Below are 17,964 nucleotides of genomic sequence, written 5' to 3' on the forward strand. Positions count from 1 at the left end.
AAGGTTATGTTGAAAAGAAAGGAAGCTGTGTTTTGCCAAGTAAGAACACACCTTAGCACACAATATATTTACCACAATACAATACAATACACTACAAACAGTACAGTACAATAAAATACATTCAATATATAGCATGCAATTGTTGTGATCTACCAAAAACATGTTTTTTTCTTACACCGAACGTTATATACTTACAAACTTAAATTATGCCATTATTTCTAGAACTATGTATCTGTTTTTGATTCTGATATATTTCTGAACTAGCGAAATAAAATTTCAAGGAAATCAAGAAATTGAATTGGTTAAAGTAATAATATGGACTTATGCCGAACAGGTAGTTTCGGAAGCGGCAACTGTAACGTTATAACGTCGGAATTACCCGACCTTTACCGAAGATCTCCGACCTACAAACTGGCCCGTGGTGAGGTACCAATCAGAGACGATCTTCTTCTAGAAGGATGGTACGACATCGGTGGAACGAACGCACTAATTTCAGGAAGTGGTTTGACGTCCGAGTTATGTGGAACGAAATACCCAATCGTCTTGAAAGGTAAATCTTTAAGTATACACATAGCTTTTCACATTCATGTTGTTAATTGATGTGATGTGTTCATGAAAATTCTTAACGAACAGGGTAGTGTAATCACCACAAATATATTGTTTTTGTTCCTTGATAACTTATTCACTATTCCATATGACACTATCGACTGCAAGTTTAACACACGCATTAAGTAAAAATGGTACAAAAACATTTTATTTGCCACGACAAACCAATTACCGATAGCAAGAGATACAATAACTCTTAGTTTGATAACGGCTTTGCAAATTGTTGATTTTGTAGATGACCTGACTGCAGCAGAGAAAAGCAATCTTGCAGCTGGACTTACTGTTACGAAAACTATGACAGTTAAAGGACTGGATTCATTTGGTCTAAGCAAAGAAATAACGGTTGAAGTTAAAATTTGTGGCGATAGGACACTTCTGTATCTAAAACCAGCTCCAGTTGCTTTTTCAGCCTACTGCATCGGTATGCTTAACATTATAACCAAATGCGTCTTATATGCAGTTATAATTTGCAAGAAAGGTATTTTAGAGATAAATGCTAGCTGTGACAATAATTAATATAAACGCTCAGCATATGTGACTTTTTTTGAAGGAACATTGCACACGATTAGGTTTACTCTACTAAAGACAATAGCTACTTAACTCATACCAAATAACGTTCGATTTAAAAGCGATTATTTTTTATTTGAATTACATCTTTTGTAGAGTTAATGATTATAGTCCAAATTAGAACCTGTGGTTTAATTTGTTATTGTTTTCGTTTGCCATATGCTTTTGTACCATGTCTTATTGTGTGGCACTTGGTAATTTGCCTTTAATAACGGACCTTTCAGCGATAATACGAACGATCTCCTGTTGGTACAAAAGGAGTTTGATATGTTTGGTACCTTCTTATCGTGTTTTAAATGGCAATTTTTAGACACAAGGCGGCCGTCCCACGCAGCTGGCAACTCCACGAGTAGATGTGCTAAACTAAGACAAGAAATGCGTTTCAAAAATGAATATGATCCAAACAAAGAGACATATGTTAATGTGCCTTTTCTCATGTTCAAATGTTTGCCAATGGACGAGAATAGCTGCAATGATAATTATTATTATTATTATAATCATGATTATGAAAACAACGGCGTTTTCTTCACGATTAATTGGTAAGCAGATACGAAAAACACGCACCATTATTCAGCTACTGCGTTTTACAGTTTTCTACTGAAGTGTGTGTATTAACGAGTTATTGAAAAATGTTAACATCTGCATTAAAAATAAAAATGTTAACGTACATGTATTCAAATCTGTACCTTTTAACTTTTAGTACGTCGTACAACCAGTTTACAGCCTTAACGTATAGAATTTCGATAAATGTGGACATGCTTGTCCATTCTTTTTTTACAGGTATGTTTCGGGCCGACACTGTAAGCGGTCAGGACCATACCAAAAGTCAGAGTTATACAAAACCCATTTAACTGAAAACCAAGTCATTGACGAGTGCGGGCAAAAGACAGTCGGATTTGATGTAAATAGAATAAGTGTTTCGAAATCTAATTACATGTACACGTACAAACCAGTTACATATTTATCAATGAAAATGTATACATTTATGAATATGTGATATAAATTCATAAATTCATATTAAACTCGGCAAATTAGTTAACATTTAACATATTTAACAATATTTTTCATGCAAATGCAATTTACTGAAATAATCATAAGTATCTACCATTTTTTAGCTGCAATGTTCATTTGAGTGGTCTGAAACTCTCTTTGGTCTAAGAGGAACTCCTATCTTCAGTGATTCTGCATATGTTGGACTGATTTCCGTAAGTATATAAAACAAATAGCTAAAACAAACAATTGCAATAGCGAATCGTCTTTTTAATTTCCAGCTTTTGTTACGAGAGTAAAAGTTGTTTATTTGATATGACGACGTTTAACATATCAAATTATTTAACGATTTGAACTTCGTTTTAACGATATTTAATTTTTAACTAGACAATCATAACATGCCTAATAATCTTTATGTTCTAGTGGGTCACGACTATTAGTCCAGATAAAGGCGGTTTCCTCATATCATGGCTGACTGATACGCCCATTGGATGCAAGACAGATATCAGCAACCTTAATAGATCATGTTCAATAGAGTGGGACCTTGAATCAGGAGGTATTTGTCCTACACAAAAGTCTTCTTCAGATCATTTCCTCTGTGGCGCAAACGGCAACGGTACAACAAAAGCCGGTTTTGATTATTATGGTCGACGAACGCCATATCATAATGAAATTCATTATAGCAATTCTTGGGGTTCGGACTTGAATGGAATCTATCATAACAATTACACAACCTACGGGGTGAAGGTTTTTGTTTCTGATGATGAGGTCCATGAAGTCGGAAGTATATTTAAGGCTTCATTTGGCGCTGTTGAAACAGGGCATGCAATCTGGAATGGCTACAAAATGCCCGACATAAAGGTAAAACTAAAAATAATGTGGGTTAATATTTTAGATACTTTAATTATATTGTTAAGAGTAATCTTGCATACAAAACGACTTTGGGTTAAATTATATATTTATTCTTAAGCTTGTATTGCAATGATAAGGAATACGTACAATAATGAACACAACGTATGGCTCTTCCACATATTTACAATATGATACAGTTTAGTCTCTTTTTTTAGTTTTATCTAAAAGACGAAAGTTTGTCGGACAAAAACGTGTCTTTAGTTTTGAAATGGGACGGCGGACCAGTGCTAGAGAAAACAAACGAGTGGTATATTTTCATATTTTAATACGATATGTTTACGTTAATTTGATACGATATAATTACCATTAATTTGCCCTTGGAGTGTTTACGAATATAATATATTAATTAGACATTGTATTAGTTATATTGTTATGAAAAGGAATGCATCAATTAAAGCAGCAACAACAAAAATGAAAACAAAAAACAAATTAGGACGCATATAGCGAGATATCTTTCACAACAATCTCTCATGTTTTAATCTAAGCAAGTTCATTCACTATGAAAACCCGTTTTAGGAATGAGACAACAATTTTCCCGATTGAAGAAGTAGGCGAGTTCTTGCTATATCAAAGCACGGATTTCATTGTCGAGGTAAATATATCATGTTAAAAATAATGTTATAAATCAATGACACGTACTAATTTTCAATACTTGTCTAATCAGTTACTCCACCCGAGTCGCTATCAAATCATTCGACTAAAAAGTATTTTAATACCAGATAATGTCGTGGAGCAAGTTTAAAAACAATGTATCTGATGACTATCGGATAAAAGAATGCTATTCTAAACTGTCAACATATTCTTGGCGATTATTGATAAACACTCAATGATGAATTTATTATTCATTTGTTCAAAACTATCAGACTAGTCTTCACAATGATATGCGTTAATAGTATATCTTTATACGTATTGTATTGGCCCCACACACCCAGTGTATTTGATGTCCAGGGCCCATATTCACCAACTCATTCGTAGACTTACGAATACAGAACCCACTTGAAACAAAGACAATACGTTCAGCGTCTGAAGATAAACAGGCTATACATTTTGCTTGTGTCATAAATATAATTATCTAAATGAAGAAGTGTGTAGTTTGAGATATTAAACTTCTTGTCATATTAAAAAGTATGATAATTTAAGTGCAAACAGGTCCAAGAATATTCCTAATTGTTGACCTAAGTTCTAAGCATTGGTTGGTGACTACGGGCCCTGGCCTCAATGTATCCAAACTTCTAAAACCTGTTTTGATAATATCTTGCTTAAGTCACTTACTTCGTCACTGTGGTGTATAACGTAATGTTTATGTGTTTAGTTGACATAACGTGAACAATGGAAGTTATTTATATTTTTGTATTAAAATATTACACACTTAATTTAAATATTTAAACAACTTAAGCTAGTCTTATTAAACAGGCCTAAGAATTTCTCCAAAAAGGGGCATGGTTGTCAAATTTAATTCTTATTTTATCTCTATCTGTGTTTCAGATTCAAATAAAGACGCGGACCTGCAAGCACGACCAACAAAAAAGTGTGTGTGTGCGCAGTAACGTTTCGAAATGGAAACGAAATATACACAGAAGATACGTGTGACTCTGTTGAAATGAAGGGGTTCTTGTTCGTCGGCAAGGAAGAAGACGGTCTTCTTGATTATCTGTACACGTATAACCCCGTATGTGCCCACTTTATACAATGGTGGTAAAATTATGGTGATTTAATCATTTGTGAATACATATCTTTTACTGTCTGATAAACAAAAAACTTCATGTGAGATTAGCGCAGACAATACCATTTTATGTCGATGTAAACATTTAACTGAATCTTGAACTAATACATTGGAACAAATAATATTAAAACATTTTGTTTTTTAACCGTATATTCAATTAATTGTTATCCTCGTATTTCCTGCCATTCCTCTTTTACGCACGCAATTCACGTTTAACCGAGAAACATGAATTGATGAAACACTTAGACACAATTGTTTTCCGTGCGCAGCAATCATAGTTTTTAAAAGCGTGGGGACATGGTTTTGATCTCCGCGTTTGTCCTTGCCACTATCTCCTCCTACACTATTAGCACTAGAACCTTGAAACTTACAAACTTGGTAGCTATGAGCATATGTGCGACGATGCATTATTTGGAATTTTGATCTGATCCCTGGTTCAAAAGTTATGGGGATAAAATGGGGTAAAATGAGGACATTATCACTAATTTTACTAACAACATGCGACGCACATGCTAATAACTTTTGACCCAGGGGTCAGATCAAAATGCCAAATGGTGCACCGTCGCACATATGCTCATAGCTTCCATGTGTGTAAGTTTCAAGGTTCTAGTGCTAAAAGTGTAGGAGGAAATAGTGGCCGACCACTCCCACCCAAAATTTTGTTTTAACATAACTTCTTCATTTATTCACCAATTGACTTTAAATTAATACTGAACATCTCTAATGACAACACGGTCTATCTCGACCATCCATGTCCACATTAACCAGCCCAGGGCCATTGATAAAGGTAAGGGCAGCTTGGTTCCCGTCCTCTTTCAAATTTATCGAGAGGTCCACGGGTACTACTTCCCCGTACCCCCAATTTTTTTTCGTACCCAAAATTTTCCGTACCCATTTTTTTCCGTACCTAATTTTGTTTTCGTACCCAAATGTTTTTTTCGTACCCATTTTTCGACCCAAATTGTGTTCGTACCCAAATGTTTTCTTACCCAGTTTTTTTCGTACCCAATTTTTTTTTCGTACACATATTTTTTTTTCGTAACCAAATTTGTTTTCGTACTCATTTTTTTGTAGACCCAATTTTTTTTTGATCCAATTTTTTTTCGTACCCCAATTTTTTTGGCATACTTATTTCGTACCCTAAATTTTCGTACCCAAATTTTTTTCGTACCTAAAATTTTCGTACCCACATAAACAATTGTGGTGATGTAGATACACTTAAATTGATGCTTTTATATCCATCCTCCTCAAAAGCATCGTCACACCAGTACTGTCAGTACTTTGATTCTTATTTTTCATTGATTATCCCCACGCTCCGAATTGGAGCGGGGGGATTATGTGGCTATTTCCGCCGTCTGTCCCTCCGTCCGTTCGTCATGGCCACTATCTCATCCTACACTTTTAGCACTAGAACCTTGAAACTTAGGTACATGGTAGCTATGACCATATGCGCGACATTGCACTATTTGGAATTTTGATCTGACCCCTGGGTCAAAAGTTATGGGGGTTGGGGTGGGGCCGGACCAGAGATTTTCACTCATTTTTTTAGGTTATTTTACATTAATGTCTTCATTTCTACGCCGATTTACTTCAAATTGATACCGAATATCTCTTATGACAATACGGTCAATATCAACTATGCATGGCCCCATTAACAACCCTTGGGCGCCCCGCCCACATAGATCCACGCCCACCCAAAATTTTGTTTTAACATAACTTCTTCATTTATTCACCAATTGACTTTAAATTAATACTGAACATCTCTTATGACAACACGGTCTATCTCGACCATCCATGTCCACACTACCCACCTCGGGGCCCCACCATCATAGGCCTTGCCCACCCAAAATTGCCTTTTAATATAACATCTATGCGGCGTGGGGATACGCGTCGGCCTCTGTCGCGCCACTTCTAGTATTTATTGTTTTATTGACGCTTTGTATAAAGGTATAATGAGCGATATCTACATCTGGTCAACATTATGTTACTTTTTTATACAGCAACACGACGTTTAGCCGTTGCATGCTACATAATGGTTATAAACTAGGAGTTTTACGAGTTTGACTACTTTCTACCACCATAAACTCATTAAATAAAAAATATAATTTAGGGGTAATTGCTAGTTGGCGTCTTTTTTATTTATGTGGCACGTTTAAGGCGTGTCTACATGTATATTTTTTATTCATATGTGTTAGTTGAAAAGGTAGTCAAACCTTAATTTACGATGAACGAATATTGCAATGACATTATAATGTGTTATCCGTGTATGTCGTCTGCGAATGGAACGACAATGAACATGTTCTATATAATGCATTTTTTTATTATTATAAATTTATATTTTGAATTATTTTTGTTAGATCCAATGTTTTAAATTTAAGATAGGCACTTTAGAAATAAATTCTTTTACATAAATTTTATGTCAATTAAATAATTATTTTCCCAGTAATTCAATATGCCCAGTATAGGAGAGTGTACCCAGCGAATTGAAGTAAATATATAGGGATCACCATAGCAGAATGCTGACGGACAGTGAAGGCGACCTCTGTTTTTTTCGGGGCTGGGTTGAACGGGGGTGGGAACGACGGGGTTAAGGAAAAAAGGTTTAAACAATGCCTTAAATCATTCTTATTGAACTCAATTGTCTGCTCATGTGTGCCATTTAATTATCCAGTATATAAACTGGAAAAAATAACCCTATTCACAATCTTATTCTTTAACTGAACTTTATACTGTTCTGTCCAGTGAATATTATGCAATAACAATAATGACTTAAACTAATTATTCTGTTGCGATTAACATTTTTTTTATTTACATTCGGTTACTTGCATGTACCAGTCCAGTTAAATATTAAAGGTATTAATTTGAAATTTATTTTCAGATGATAATGGGTTACAGCGATATCCATAACAAAATCATTGTATTTAACAATGGACTACATCTAAGGATTGATAAAAAGAGTCATAGTCATAGGTCTTTGCAAATAACATTGACGAATGATGGTCACCAAAAGTCGTTTGAGAAGCAGCCTGGCATCGCCTCATTCATGTTTAAGCAATACCGCCACAGCAACGGGGAATTCAAGACGGACAGTAATGGGTTTATGGACAGCTGGAGGTCTGTTTCATCATAATTCACATCATATTAATCATATTAATCATAATTAATAATTTTTCATTAAATAATTAAATATATTAACGAAGTTGATTGTTATGATCCATGCTAATACACACATAAACTTGATTACGCATTACAAGTGGTTCATCGCTGAAGAAAGTGTCCGCTTTTACAGAGTGACGAGCAGCAGAAGCTTTTCAAATCCAGCAAATCACCAAAGCTTAACCTTTGCCGACACTTACTTCAAATGCCATTGTCCCACGGAAAGTGAGGTATCGCAGAATCACGAGATATCAACAGATACAAATTTCGAAATGTATGGACCAATGGGCTACTACCACAACCAGATTAATCACTTCACCAGCACGCTGAAATGCTCACGCCAGGAGGAATGTACAATAACCCATTCTGGAACGTCAACTTGGTCTCCCTTGGTACTCCCAGACTATGTTCAAGTTGAAGACGTTTCGGTACTTATTGACGGCGGGTCGATTGTGTGTTACTTCCAGCCATTTGTAGGCAAGAAACATAAGGTGGAATGGTATGTTTTTCTTGACGTATCGTTCATAACATTGCTCGGGTCCTATTATATATTATTCCGTAGACTATTACATACGCGAAAATTGTTCCTTGAAATCTATCCTTAGATAACAATTTTTAACATCGATCGCAAAGCAAACTGTCTTATGCATTTTTATTAGAGTAAAATTGCATACGAATATTTCTTGTTCAAGTTATTTTGTTTTGATATCAGTTCATTCACGTCATTTGCTTTAAGGGTTTCTGGTAAGGATGCAGATGTGTCTCTATATGTCCACGGCATGTTAACAACAGGTTCAGCTAAATACGACATCATCTCCAATTTGTTCATATCGTCAGGTGATGCATGCAACTTGGAAAAGGTAGATGGAGCCATATTAATTTTCATGTGTACCTCTCTAACGGAATCATCTTTGTTTTTTTAGTGAAAATAAAATAGCACGCGCCCGCTTATTAACAAATAAAATCAACCATTGAACCAAAATAGTCCGCCCACAACTGTTTATGTGAATACAACTTATTTGTAATAGGTGAATGAAGTGGATTTCTTGATTCGAAGTATTTCAATAAGTATTTACTGAAATATTTATTTACACATTTGTATTATAACATGATAAAAACAAAATATAAATATTGTTGTGTCTTATGGTGCTCAATGCAACACATTACATCGCATAGTGAATCTATATATCGTCCTATATTTAATTACAATACAAGTATATAAGGCATATTTTTTTACTTTTAGATTCGATGTGTCGTGACGGTATACGAGATCGATGGTGTCACAGCAGCCGGTCCTTCTTTCTATAGCCATACATTTGAACTCACAGAAGACCTTAGATCGGTAGGTTATTCGCAGAGTTTGTTCATACATTTTTAATTGTATGTATTAAAGAAAAGAAGTTCGATTTGGTTTTAAATATAAGCATTACATTTAGACAATCGGTGCCTAAGAGAAGACGGTATATAGCCAGTCGGCGGCGACAAGTTAATAGTAAACAGTGTAAAATAATATTTTCAGGCCAACATATCGATCTGCGTTATTGACGGTCACTGCTACTTTGAAAATGATCATGATCCTGCAAATACAGAATACCTGTGCTATCCATTCATTGATCCCTATCGTTGGATACGAGATCTCACACTCGACAGAGGTATGTTTACAGTAAAAACTATATAGTATGTTTTTTTTTGTATTTAGCAATAAATGCTACCCTTCTTTGAAAATACGACATACACTAAACTAGTTCTGGATCGTTTGGCTTAATATGTTTTATACCGTTGCTTAAAAGGAATTGAATTTACGTTTGCCCTATGTTTGTTCGTATGTCTGTCTGAATGATGACTTATATACTTTAGAAGAACTCGTGTTTCTTGAACAAATAAGTAAATATAATTACAATATGATCAGAAAAGCAGTCTTTTAATAAAAACTATTACAGGATTAAGCCTGAGTTTTATTCTAAGTAGAGTTAAAATTAAAGATAACTGTAACTAACGACATAGAAAAAAGCTATAAATAGAAAATTCGAAATGAAATAATCATTAAATTCAATAAATTCAGAATAAACAATATAGTCTTAGTCTGCAACCGGTAATTTTACCGAAATACACTGTGACCTCGTGTATTTCTGGTTATTCTATAATACATAATTAATACTTAATTAGCTATATTGTAGTGTTTTGGGAATTAAAATTTAAAAAGTCACATGATCTTTACAATTGATTGTCACTTTTTAAACGTTATTTGTTTTTTGATTCATTACACAGTACCTTTTTTCTTTTTGTAAAATCTACATCCGAAAGTATTCGATATAGTCTTTTGCAAGTTCGCCAGGAGAGATAATTATATTAAAAAACTGATAAGAAACAGCATTTATTTGCCATAGATAGTCTAAATGCACTGTGTGTTTTACATTATTTATGATACAAATTAGAATCAATAAAACTTAATTCTTTCTGTATTCTACCATAACTTTATAGGACATAATTAGTCAGGACGTGTTAACTTAGTTTTCATCGATTTAAAAACATTAATCCTTTGAGTACCGTGACTAGGATGGTAATGATATCCTACTCTATAACTTTGATATCAGATAGAGAGATTATTTCGTTTTCCAATTAATTTGTACAAAATCCTTTTTACTCAAATTTATGTAACATGGTTTAAATATGACAATGACCAACACGTGCTTCTTTGTCTCTCTTACCTGAATGTGTCATCATTACACAGTGCCTGGGGATATATGCAACCAACATCATGCAATATGTGCCAAGGTGCCAGGAAGGGCCTACTGTAGCAACGTTACTGATTCGTGTCAATGTTACCCAACTTTCAAACAGACGCCAACGTCATGCGACCAAATACGTATGTTCTTCATGTATATAACAATGACTTAAAACAAACACCTCAAGCAACTATGTAGTTTCTCATAAGGTTTTCCATATGACACTAGACAATATCAATGAGGAAGATAACGTTAGATTTGGACAAAAATATAGCAGTAAAATGTTATTAGTGGAATATTGAAATACCGTTTAGAAATAATGTTTATTGTAAGTTTCATCAAAAAAGCCTAAAGCATGGTAAAAACAATAATTGGGATTGTTTTCAGCATGCGCCGTTGTATCTGATTGCTGGCAGTACACATACTCAACGAACCTAGCGTGCATCAATTCTGTTTGCGCCTGTGCCGTTGTTACCGAATTGACGACTAATGGATGTGTGCCTAAAGGTAACACTTTTTTTACAAACCATTACGACATTAGGTAACGAACTGTTGTTTTGTGCAAAGAGTAAATAAACATTAAACAAAGTTATTTTATAAAGATGGTTGAAGAAAACAAACGCGTTAATATAATGATTCCAAATTGCAGAATTCAATTAATTTATCGAATTAAAAAAATCATATTCTTCTTTGAAAATTACAAACGTGTAATAATGCATGACCAAAATTGTCACCACTTAACAGTCTAAAACAATATAAAACAAACAGTTCTCAAAGTTTCAAAACCTTTCAAATAAGACGTTATTAATTTACATTAGTGTAAATTAAATATCATTGTATATCGGCTATTTTAAATCTTTCGGAGATTATATTGGAGGTCATATTTACTCATTTTACGTATTATTAAAATTTCATATATTATGGTCAAATAACTTTGAGTTGGACTTTCAGGCCTTGGGAGCTCTTGTGAAGAAGATATGGAGTGCTCCCTTCAACCGCACGCTGTTTGTGGGACAACCGAACCCAAAATGTGTGTATGCGGAGAACATTACAACACTATAAAAGGCAACTGCTATCCCAAAGGTACTAAATCGACCTTGCTATGATCACTTGACAAATAAGTAATGTTTAAAAAAGTCACTTATTCAGTGGAATTCTGTATTTGACACTTGTTGGACAATACCTGTATATTTTTTTAATGCATTTCGATGGCATTTCATGTATTCATGTAAATGCTTTTAAAGTCACAGTATTTGTGGATTACCGTCGGTGACCCTATTTTCATACTTTTATTTTTTCTCCAATTTTTGTTATGGTTGTAAAAAAGTGTTGATTGTTGTTTAGGTCTCGGTGATACCTGCAATGATGACGATGTGTGCAAACGAGTCAATCATTCGGCATGTTATAACTTACACGGAACAGGATCCAAGTGCGAATGCGACTTTGGCTATTCAGGAAATGAGTTCGGTCTGTGCGAATCAAATGGAGGTAACTCTTGACTTAAATATTTTACGTTTACATCTTGTAGTTATATCCCTTTTCAGAAACTTGGAGAATATGGAGAGTATTCATCTGCATATGTCCGTAAGTCGATAGATCTGACTTTCTGTCGTTCGCGCACACTATTTTGAGGAATTCAAACCCACGATTAAAGTTATTAAAATTATGGTTACAAAGAAAGTTGGAGGTCAACTTATCAAGGTTACTTAAGCTTGTAACGTTAAAAAAATTACCGTGCGAGATCTGACAGATTTCGGTCAAAGTCACATTCGTTATTTTCATGTTTCTTTCATAGACTTTTTGTGTCCGAAGGATTTTAAGAGAATTAAATATGCTGGTTAATCAGGATAAAATGAAAAGGCCTATCCATTAATAGTTAAACATCCATATTCCAATGTCCCTTGGATTTTTCTGTGAAATTTTTCTATGCCGTTAATATCAGAAGAACTTACGACTTTGCAAACTGTTGAGATGGTTAGTCTTGTGCGGAGGCAGAATCGTATCAGCTATCAGATAAAGCGATCCAATTAAAGGTAACAGGGTCTAAAACACTTAAAGGATATAGTATATATTTTTTAGAAATGGCTGCAACTCGGGTGGGAGGGGTATCGATGATTTACAAACATGTCTTGTTATATTAGACAGTTTAACACGAAACGCACAATAAATACATCAGACATTTGATTTAGTGTTTAATCGTTATTTAATTAAAGCGAGAGTATACGATTTTTATATGTGTTAAATTGTAATATATTGATAAAAATATGTTACAATAACACAAAATAGTCACGAAAAATATTACATTGAAGACGATTTTTATAAAATGCAGCAAAGACAAAATAGCGCCCCTAGCCGATTGTGACGAAGATATTTCGAATATATTTACCTACAATAACCGAAGCATTCGCATTTTATTTGGATCGGGGTTAGTGTTCGTGTGTCTTATGAATAGATATCGTTGCAGAAATTTAAAATGAACCGTTTTACTAAATTTAGATTCACATCGTACATGCATGATATACATTCTGGTGAATTCGGCTGTACAGACATTTTCGATTTCAGAATTAAATATTGGCTTATTTCGCATTTTTCGGCACGTGTTCTTCTTAACTTTTATTTTAATTTATATTGAAATATATGGATAATAAGTTTTTTTACACATTTTTTATAAATTTATAAATATTTGACAAAATCGTATAATCTCGCTTTAAATGAAGAAACATTCAATATGAGATTTTTAAAAAATTCATAGAAAGTAAATATAAACATATAAAACATAGACATTCTATTTTTGCAGCAGTTGAATTTAATACGATAGAAAATAAAAAGAATACATTACTTTTGGAAGTGACTTTTAAGACAGTATACAACATTTTCCTCTCACTTTTTATTACATAAGAATCAATGATCACTACATCATTCAAATGCACACATTTTAATACTTTTGCATTTCTTGTTTTTTGCCATTTTCATACTTTTTTGTAAACATAGTTTAATTAAGAATCAAATTAGTTAATGAAAGCATATGTCTTTGCTTACATCAAGACATCAAGATACCTGACCCTTACTATGGATCACCAACCTCATGGTGCTACGAGAATGAGCAATGCTCGAAATCCCTTTGGTGGAGTGTCTGCGATAGAAGCATGTATTGGCGGTGCGTCAGACGTAAGTTTTCGACTATTTTTGTTATTTTATTTCGCTATTTAATTGACATGAAACAATCGATCATATCTATAGTTTTTCTTCACAATGTGTATTAATATCACTTTTAACGCAAAATTATGGTAATAAAATATAGGCAACTCTTCCATTTGCTTAATGCTATGTTATGAACCTAGCGAACGCTGTACACATTATTTTAGGGGCCTTTTCACGTTTTGGTGAATTGACAAAATTGAAAAAGTTGTTTTAGATTCGCAAATTTTCTTTTTAGTTATGATATTTGAGAGGAAACAGTAATACTGAACATTTACCATGCTCCAAAAATAGCCATTATATGCATCTTAAGACGCTTTAAAAACCCGAAAATTATAAAGCGTTGCAACGCGAAACGAATAAATAATTTGGAGAGTTCTGTTGTTGTGGTAACATTTTGTTGAACTACGAGTATTGCTTATATAAAGTATAAAATACATCTGGTATTGTATTCGGAGGAATTGCTGAGTGGTCTAAGTGGTAGACTTTTGACTCCAGGACTCCATGGGTCAGTGGTTCGAGCCCTGCTGAGGGTTACATTTTTTTCTTTTTTTAATGTTATTCTTGATTTTTTTGGAGCTTTTTGTATCCAATGTTTACATTTTTCAATATAAAGCATTTAATGAAAAACTTCAAAACATGCCAAAATCTGTGAAAAGGCCCCTTTAAGTTCCCATAAATACACTGAACTAGAACCACGCCACCAAGTGTGTGAATAAAGCTCATACAAAAAGATCAACACACCATTTAAAAAAAGAAGAATAATTGTTCACAATGGACAAACGTGGACACAAATAAAATCGTAACAAATCGTTAAACAGAGGCCGTTAGCACAATCAGAGCCAGCCGACGCGTCAAAAAATATTAAGGTTTGATATAAACATGTCAATAAGGGCACTGTCAACAATCAAATTTAATGTATCAGATGGCGCAGAAAACAAAAAGTTGATTGAACATTATTTGGCTTTATGGTTGATATCCTCGTTAAATCGTCGAATCGGATGGTACGCTCGTGTGAAGCTGTGCATTATGTCATATCCGATTTACTCTTCAAATCCATAATCAGCCGTGTCTATAAATGATGCTTGCAGTCGCCTAGAAGGATTATGAAACCACTTGAACAACAACGCAACATGGTAGACATATAAATAAGGCGTGCTCCATATCTCCGCATAGATTATTTAAGAAATAATTCGTGTACGTTATAGTTTGTTGTCGAATAACCCACGGCCGGAAGTTTAGATGCGTAGGGATTAAATCACGAGTGAGAAGCACGAGTGATTTGAAACCACGCATCTAAACTTCCGGCCGTGGGTTATTCGACAACAAACTATAACGTACACGAATTATTTCGATTCTAACACGATTTTTACTAAAGATTTATAGAATGTATCTTATTTTTCTTGCATACTATTTAATGTAAAGCTCCGCCCATAAAAAATAGCTTTCGGCTGTTCTGTCGATCAGATCTCCGCCCTCAATAACAGCCAAACTGGATGGAAAAAAACCCATTTCATTTCTCACGTTTGGTTAAATAAGAACAACAACAACTTGCGCCAACTAACATGTTTTCATTGTACACTTTAAATTAACGCAAGAGTGTTACATCTACAAGAAAACAACACTGTATATGTGACAATAAACTTCAGCCATTTTAGTATCGAAGCAGCAGACGAACACCGTGGGAAATTGGGTCAATTTTACGCATTTCTGTTCATAGCGTAGTATTTCGTCACGTGACTTTCATTCATAAAATACCGGATTATTACGCTGATGGAAAATGTATCGGCATGTTTTGTTTAGCTACAGCGCGTGCTTTCAGTGTATAAGCTCCGCCCATAAGTTATTGCAGAATAACCCACGCTTGATTTCCTTCTTTGACTATAGAAAACAAGTCACGTGCCGTGTTAGAATACATATTAGACTATCGAACTTTTCATATGGCTTTAAAGGGTTATATTAATATTGCGAATATAAGCACTGTTCATTTCGTATAATAAACTCATATTTAGAATCTCTTAAAATTGGCTTAATGCATTATCAATAATCAAGACAAGGTTCTTATATTTAGTATACGTGGGTTGCCTGAACATTATTTATTTATCATTGACACTTTTCTAACCGTGCTTTGTAATCATAAACGTTGTTTGACGTAAATACGAAAAGGTTGAAACCTTTTTCTGGGACTACCATGTTTAAGAAATGCAATTATATCGTGGTCATAGCAATATTGTCAAATATACATATCTTGCCTTTATAAACGTCATATCATTGATGCAAATTCAGCATCTATTTTATTGTTTGATGATTATGTTTTTTAAATTATTCAAATCGTATATATTTTTATTTGTTTTGATTGTCATTGATGATTTGTATGTTAACTTTTGTAGTACTTTATGAAATGTTGTGTGTGTTTTTGTCAATTTGTTTATCTGTGTTTTTTTAATGTCTGTATGCAGTGTTCTTTGGTTTTATGAATAGTTTTTTTATACCAATTATTAGAATTATTGAAGATGACTTATTTAAAATGTATTTTTATACTTGTTTAATAAGTAAACAGCAATCAAATTGTAAGTGCCGATGACTTCCATTTACATGGATCCGTTTCAGGAACATGTTCTGCGAACGACACCAACCCCGATGCGTCATGCATGTCATCACTTCTTTCCTGCAACCTGACGAGCGGGTTCTGCGAGCCAGGTATGAATATTATTACTCCTTCGGTTGTTCGTTATAGAATTAGTGAACGCAAAATAGATGACAGATCTATGACCCATTGTTACCTTAATAAAATGCAATGCCTGATAATTTCGTTAACAGGAGTCATAAATTTCTTAAAATGATATGGGGATCTTAAATTGGTAATCTGTTCTTATATCGATGTAAGCATCGCACCACACTATTTATTTATATATTGTTGGTATCAATTTCTCATTTAGTTTAGTTCCAAGTTATGCATACGTTTAGCTTTATTTTAATTCCGAAAATGTAATGAAACATGAACTCATACTTTCTGAAACATAAATACAATATCATCTGGCAGAATTCACATGCCTTAGCACAAAACGCAGGTTCATCACCTTAAACAAGTATCGTGTAACTTAGCTAAATACTTGGACTTTTATGCTTTCGTAGATCTGTGCTCGGCGAAGGACCAGAGGAATTGTTGGCAAGAGAACACAGAGTGTAACGCGGAACAAGGCTACTGCGACTGCTCGGATGGTTACTCCCTCTGGAACGGAGACTGCACAGCAGGTCAGTTGTATACTTTTATTGACGTTTGAAATGTGACAATCGATTGAGTCAAATATTGAGTCTAAGGCATGATATGTTTCAACGGGAACAATTTAGTCATACGTACATTATATGTGTTCAATAAATATAAATTAAAATTGCCTTGTTCAGTCTGAGAAAAAGTGTTATCAAAATAGATTGCACGTAGGAAAGTGTAGTTTCCATGGACCATGAAGATAACAAAGGTATCTAAACAAGTTTCATAAACTGTTTTACAAACATTTTGTTTTCAAAAGCTTTTTGGATTTCAAGATATAAGACATGGTTAACCATTTCCTATGTTCGTAGCGTAAGGCTTCTATTAAACAAAAATTATAGTGTATTCCAGTAAATAATGCTTCAGGAATTTGTATTCATAATGCAGAAACAAATTAACACTTGTGGTAGAACCAACCGCGAAAGATTGAATGGCACTGTTCTGTGGTTTAGAGTTTGCTTTGATGGCATAATTATTTTTGTATAAAACGTATTAAATTGCGAAATGTTCTGTTGATAGTTCTTGATCGAGCCTGTGAGATCAACGAGGATTGCCATTCGAAGAAAGGACGCTACGAGTGCACCGACAATGCCTGTAAATGTAACCCGGACAAATGGGTCGTGGAAAACGGTCTTTGTGTGTCTTGTAAGTGAATTTAACCATATTCTAGGTGTTATTCTTGGTTCATTGACAGTCATTTGTTGTTTTAGTGCTTTCTTTAATGGACTGATTTATATACGGTTATTGCTTGAACATAAATCTGGTTTTCACATGAACATTTTTTTTCTCGAATCCGATGTGGTTTACGAAATTGT

At 34.1% G+C, this 17,964-nt stretch overlaps 1 protein-coding gene across 1 annotated transcript in view; it reads left to right on the forward strand.

Moving 5' to 3' along the window:
• The first annotated feature begins 3,600 nt into the window (after positions 1-3,600).
• LOC127834316 (uncharacterized) overlaps positions 3,601-17,964 on the forward strand; it is a 32,190-nt gene continuing 17,826 nt past the window's right edge. The window contains exons 1-15 of the mRNA XM_052360059.1: positions 3,601-3,667; positions 4,561-4,744; positions 7,677-7,912; positions 8,088-8,453; positions 8,691-8,814; positions 9,198-9,296; positions 9,474-9,606; positions 10,686-10,820; positions 11,068-11,187; positions 11,632-11,763; positions 12,025-12,168; positions 13,726-13,848; positions 16,489-16,578; positions 17,014-17,133; positions 17,669-17,794. Coding sequence (XP_052216019.1) covers positions 4,676-4,744; positions 7,677-7,912; positions 8,088-8,453; positions 8,691-8,814; positions 9,198-9,296; positions 9,474-9,606; positions 10,686-10,820; positions 11,068-11,187; positions 11,632-11,763; positions 12,025-12,168; positions 13,726-13,848; positions 16,489-16,578; positions 17,014-17,133; positions 17,669-17,794 — 2,017 coding nt within the window. The 5' untranslated portion in view covers positions 3,601-3,667; positions 4,561-4,675. The remainder of the gene's footprint in view (positions 3,668-4,560; positions 4,745-7,676; positions 7,913-8,087; positions 8,454-8,690; positions 8,815-9,197; positions 9,297-9,473; positions 9,607-10,685; positions 10,821-11,067; positions 11,188-11,631; positions 11,764-12,024; positions 12,169-13,725; positions 13,849-16,488; positions 16,579-17,013; positions 17,134-17,668; positions 17,795-17,964) is intronic.

The sequence above is a fragment of the Dreissena polymorpha genome, chromosome 6 (genome assembly GCF_020536995.1).
Source record: "Dreissena polymorpha isolate Duluth1 chromosome 6, UMN_Dpol_1.0, whole genome shotgun sequence".
Classification (NCBI taxonomy): domain Eukaryota; kingdom Metazoa; phylum Mollusca; class Bivalvia; order Myida; family Dreissenidae; genus Dreissena; species Dreissena polymorpha.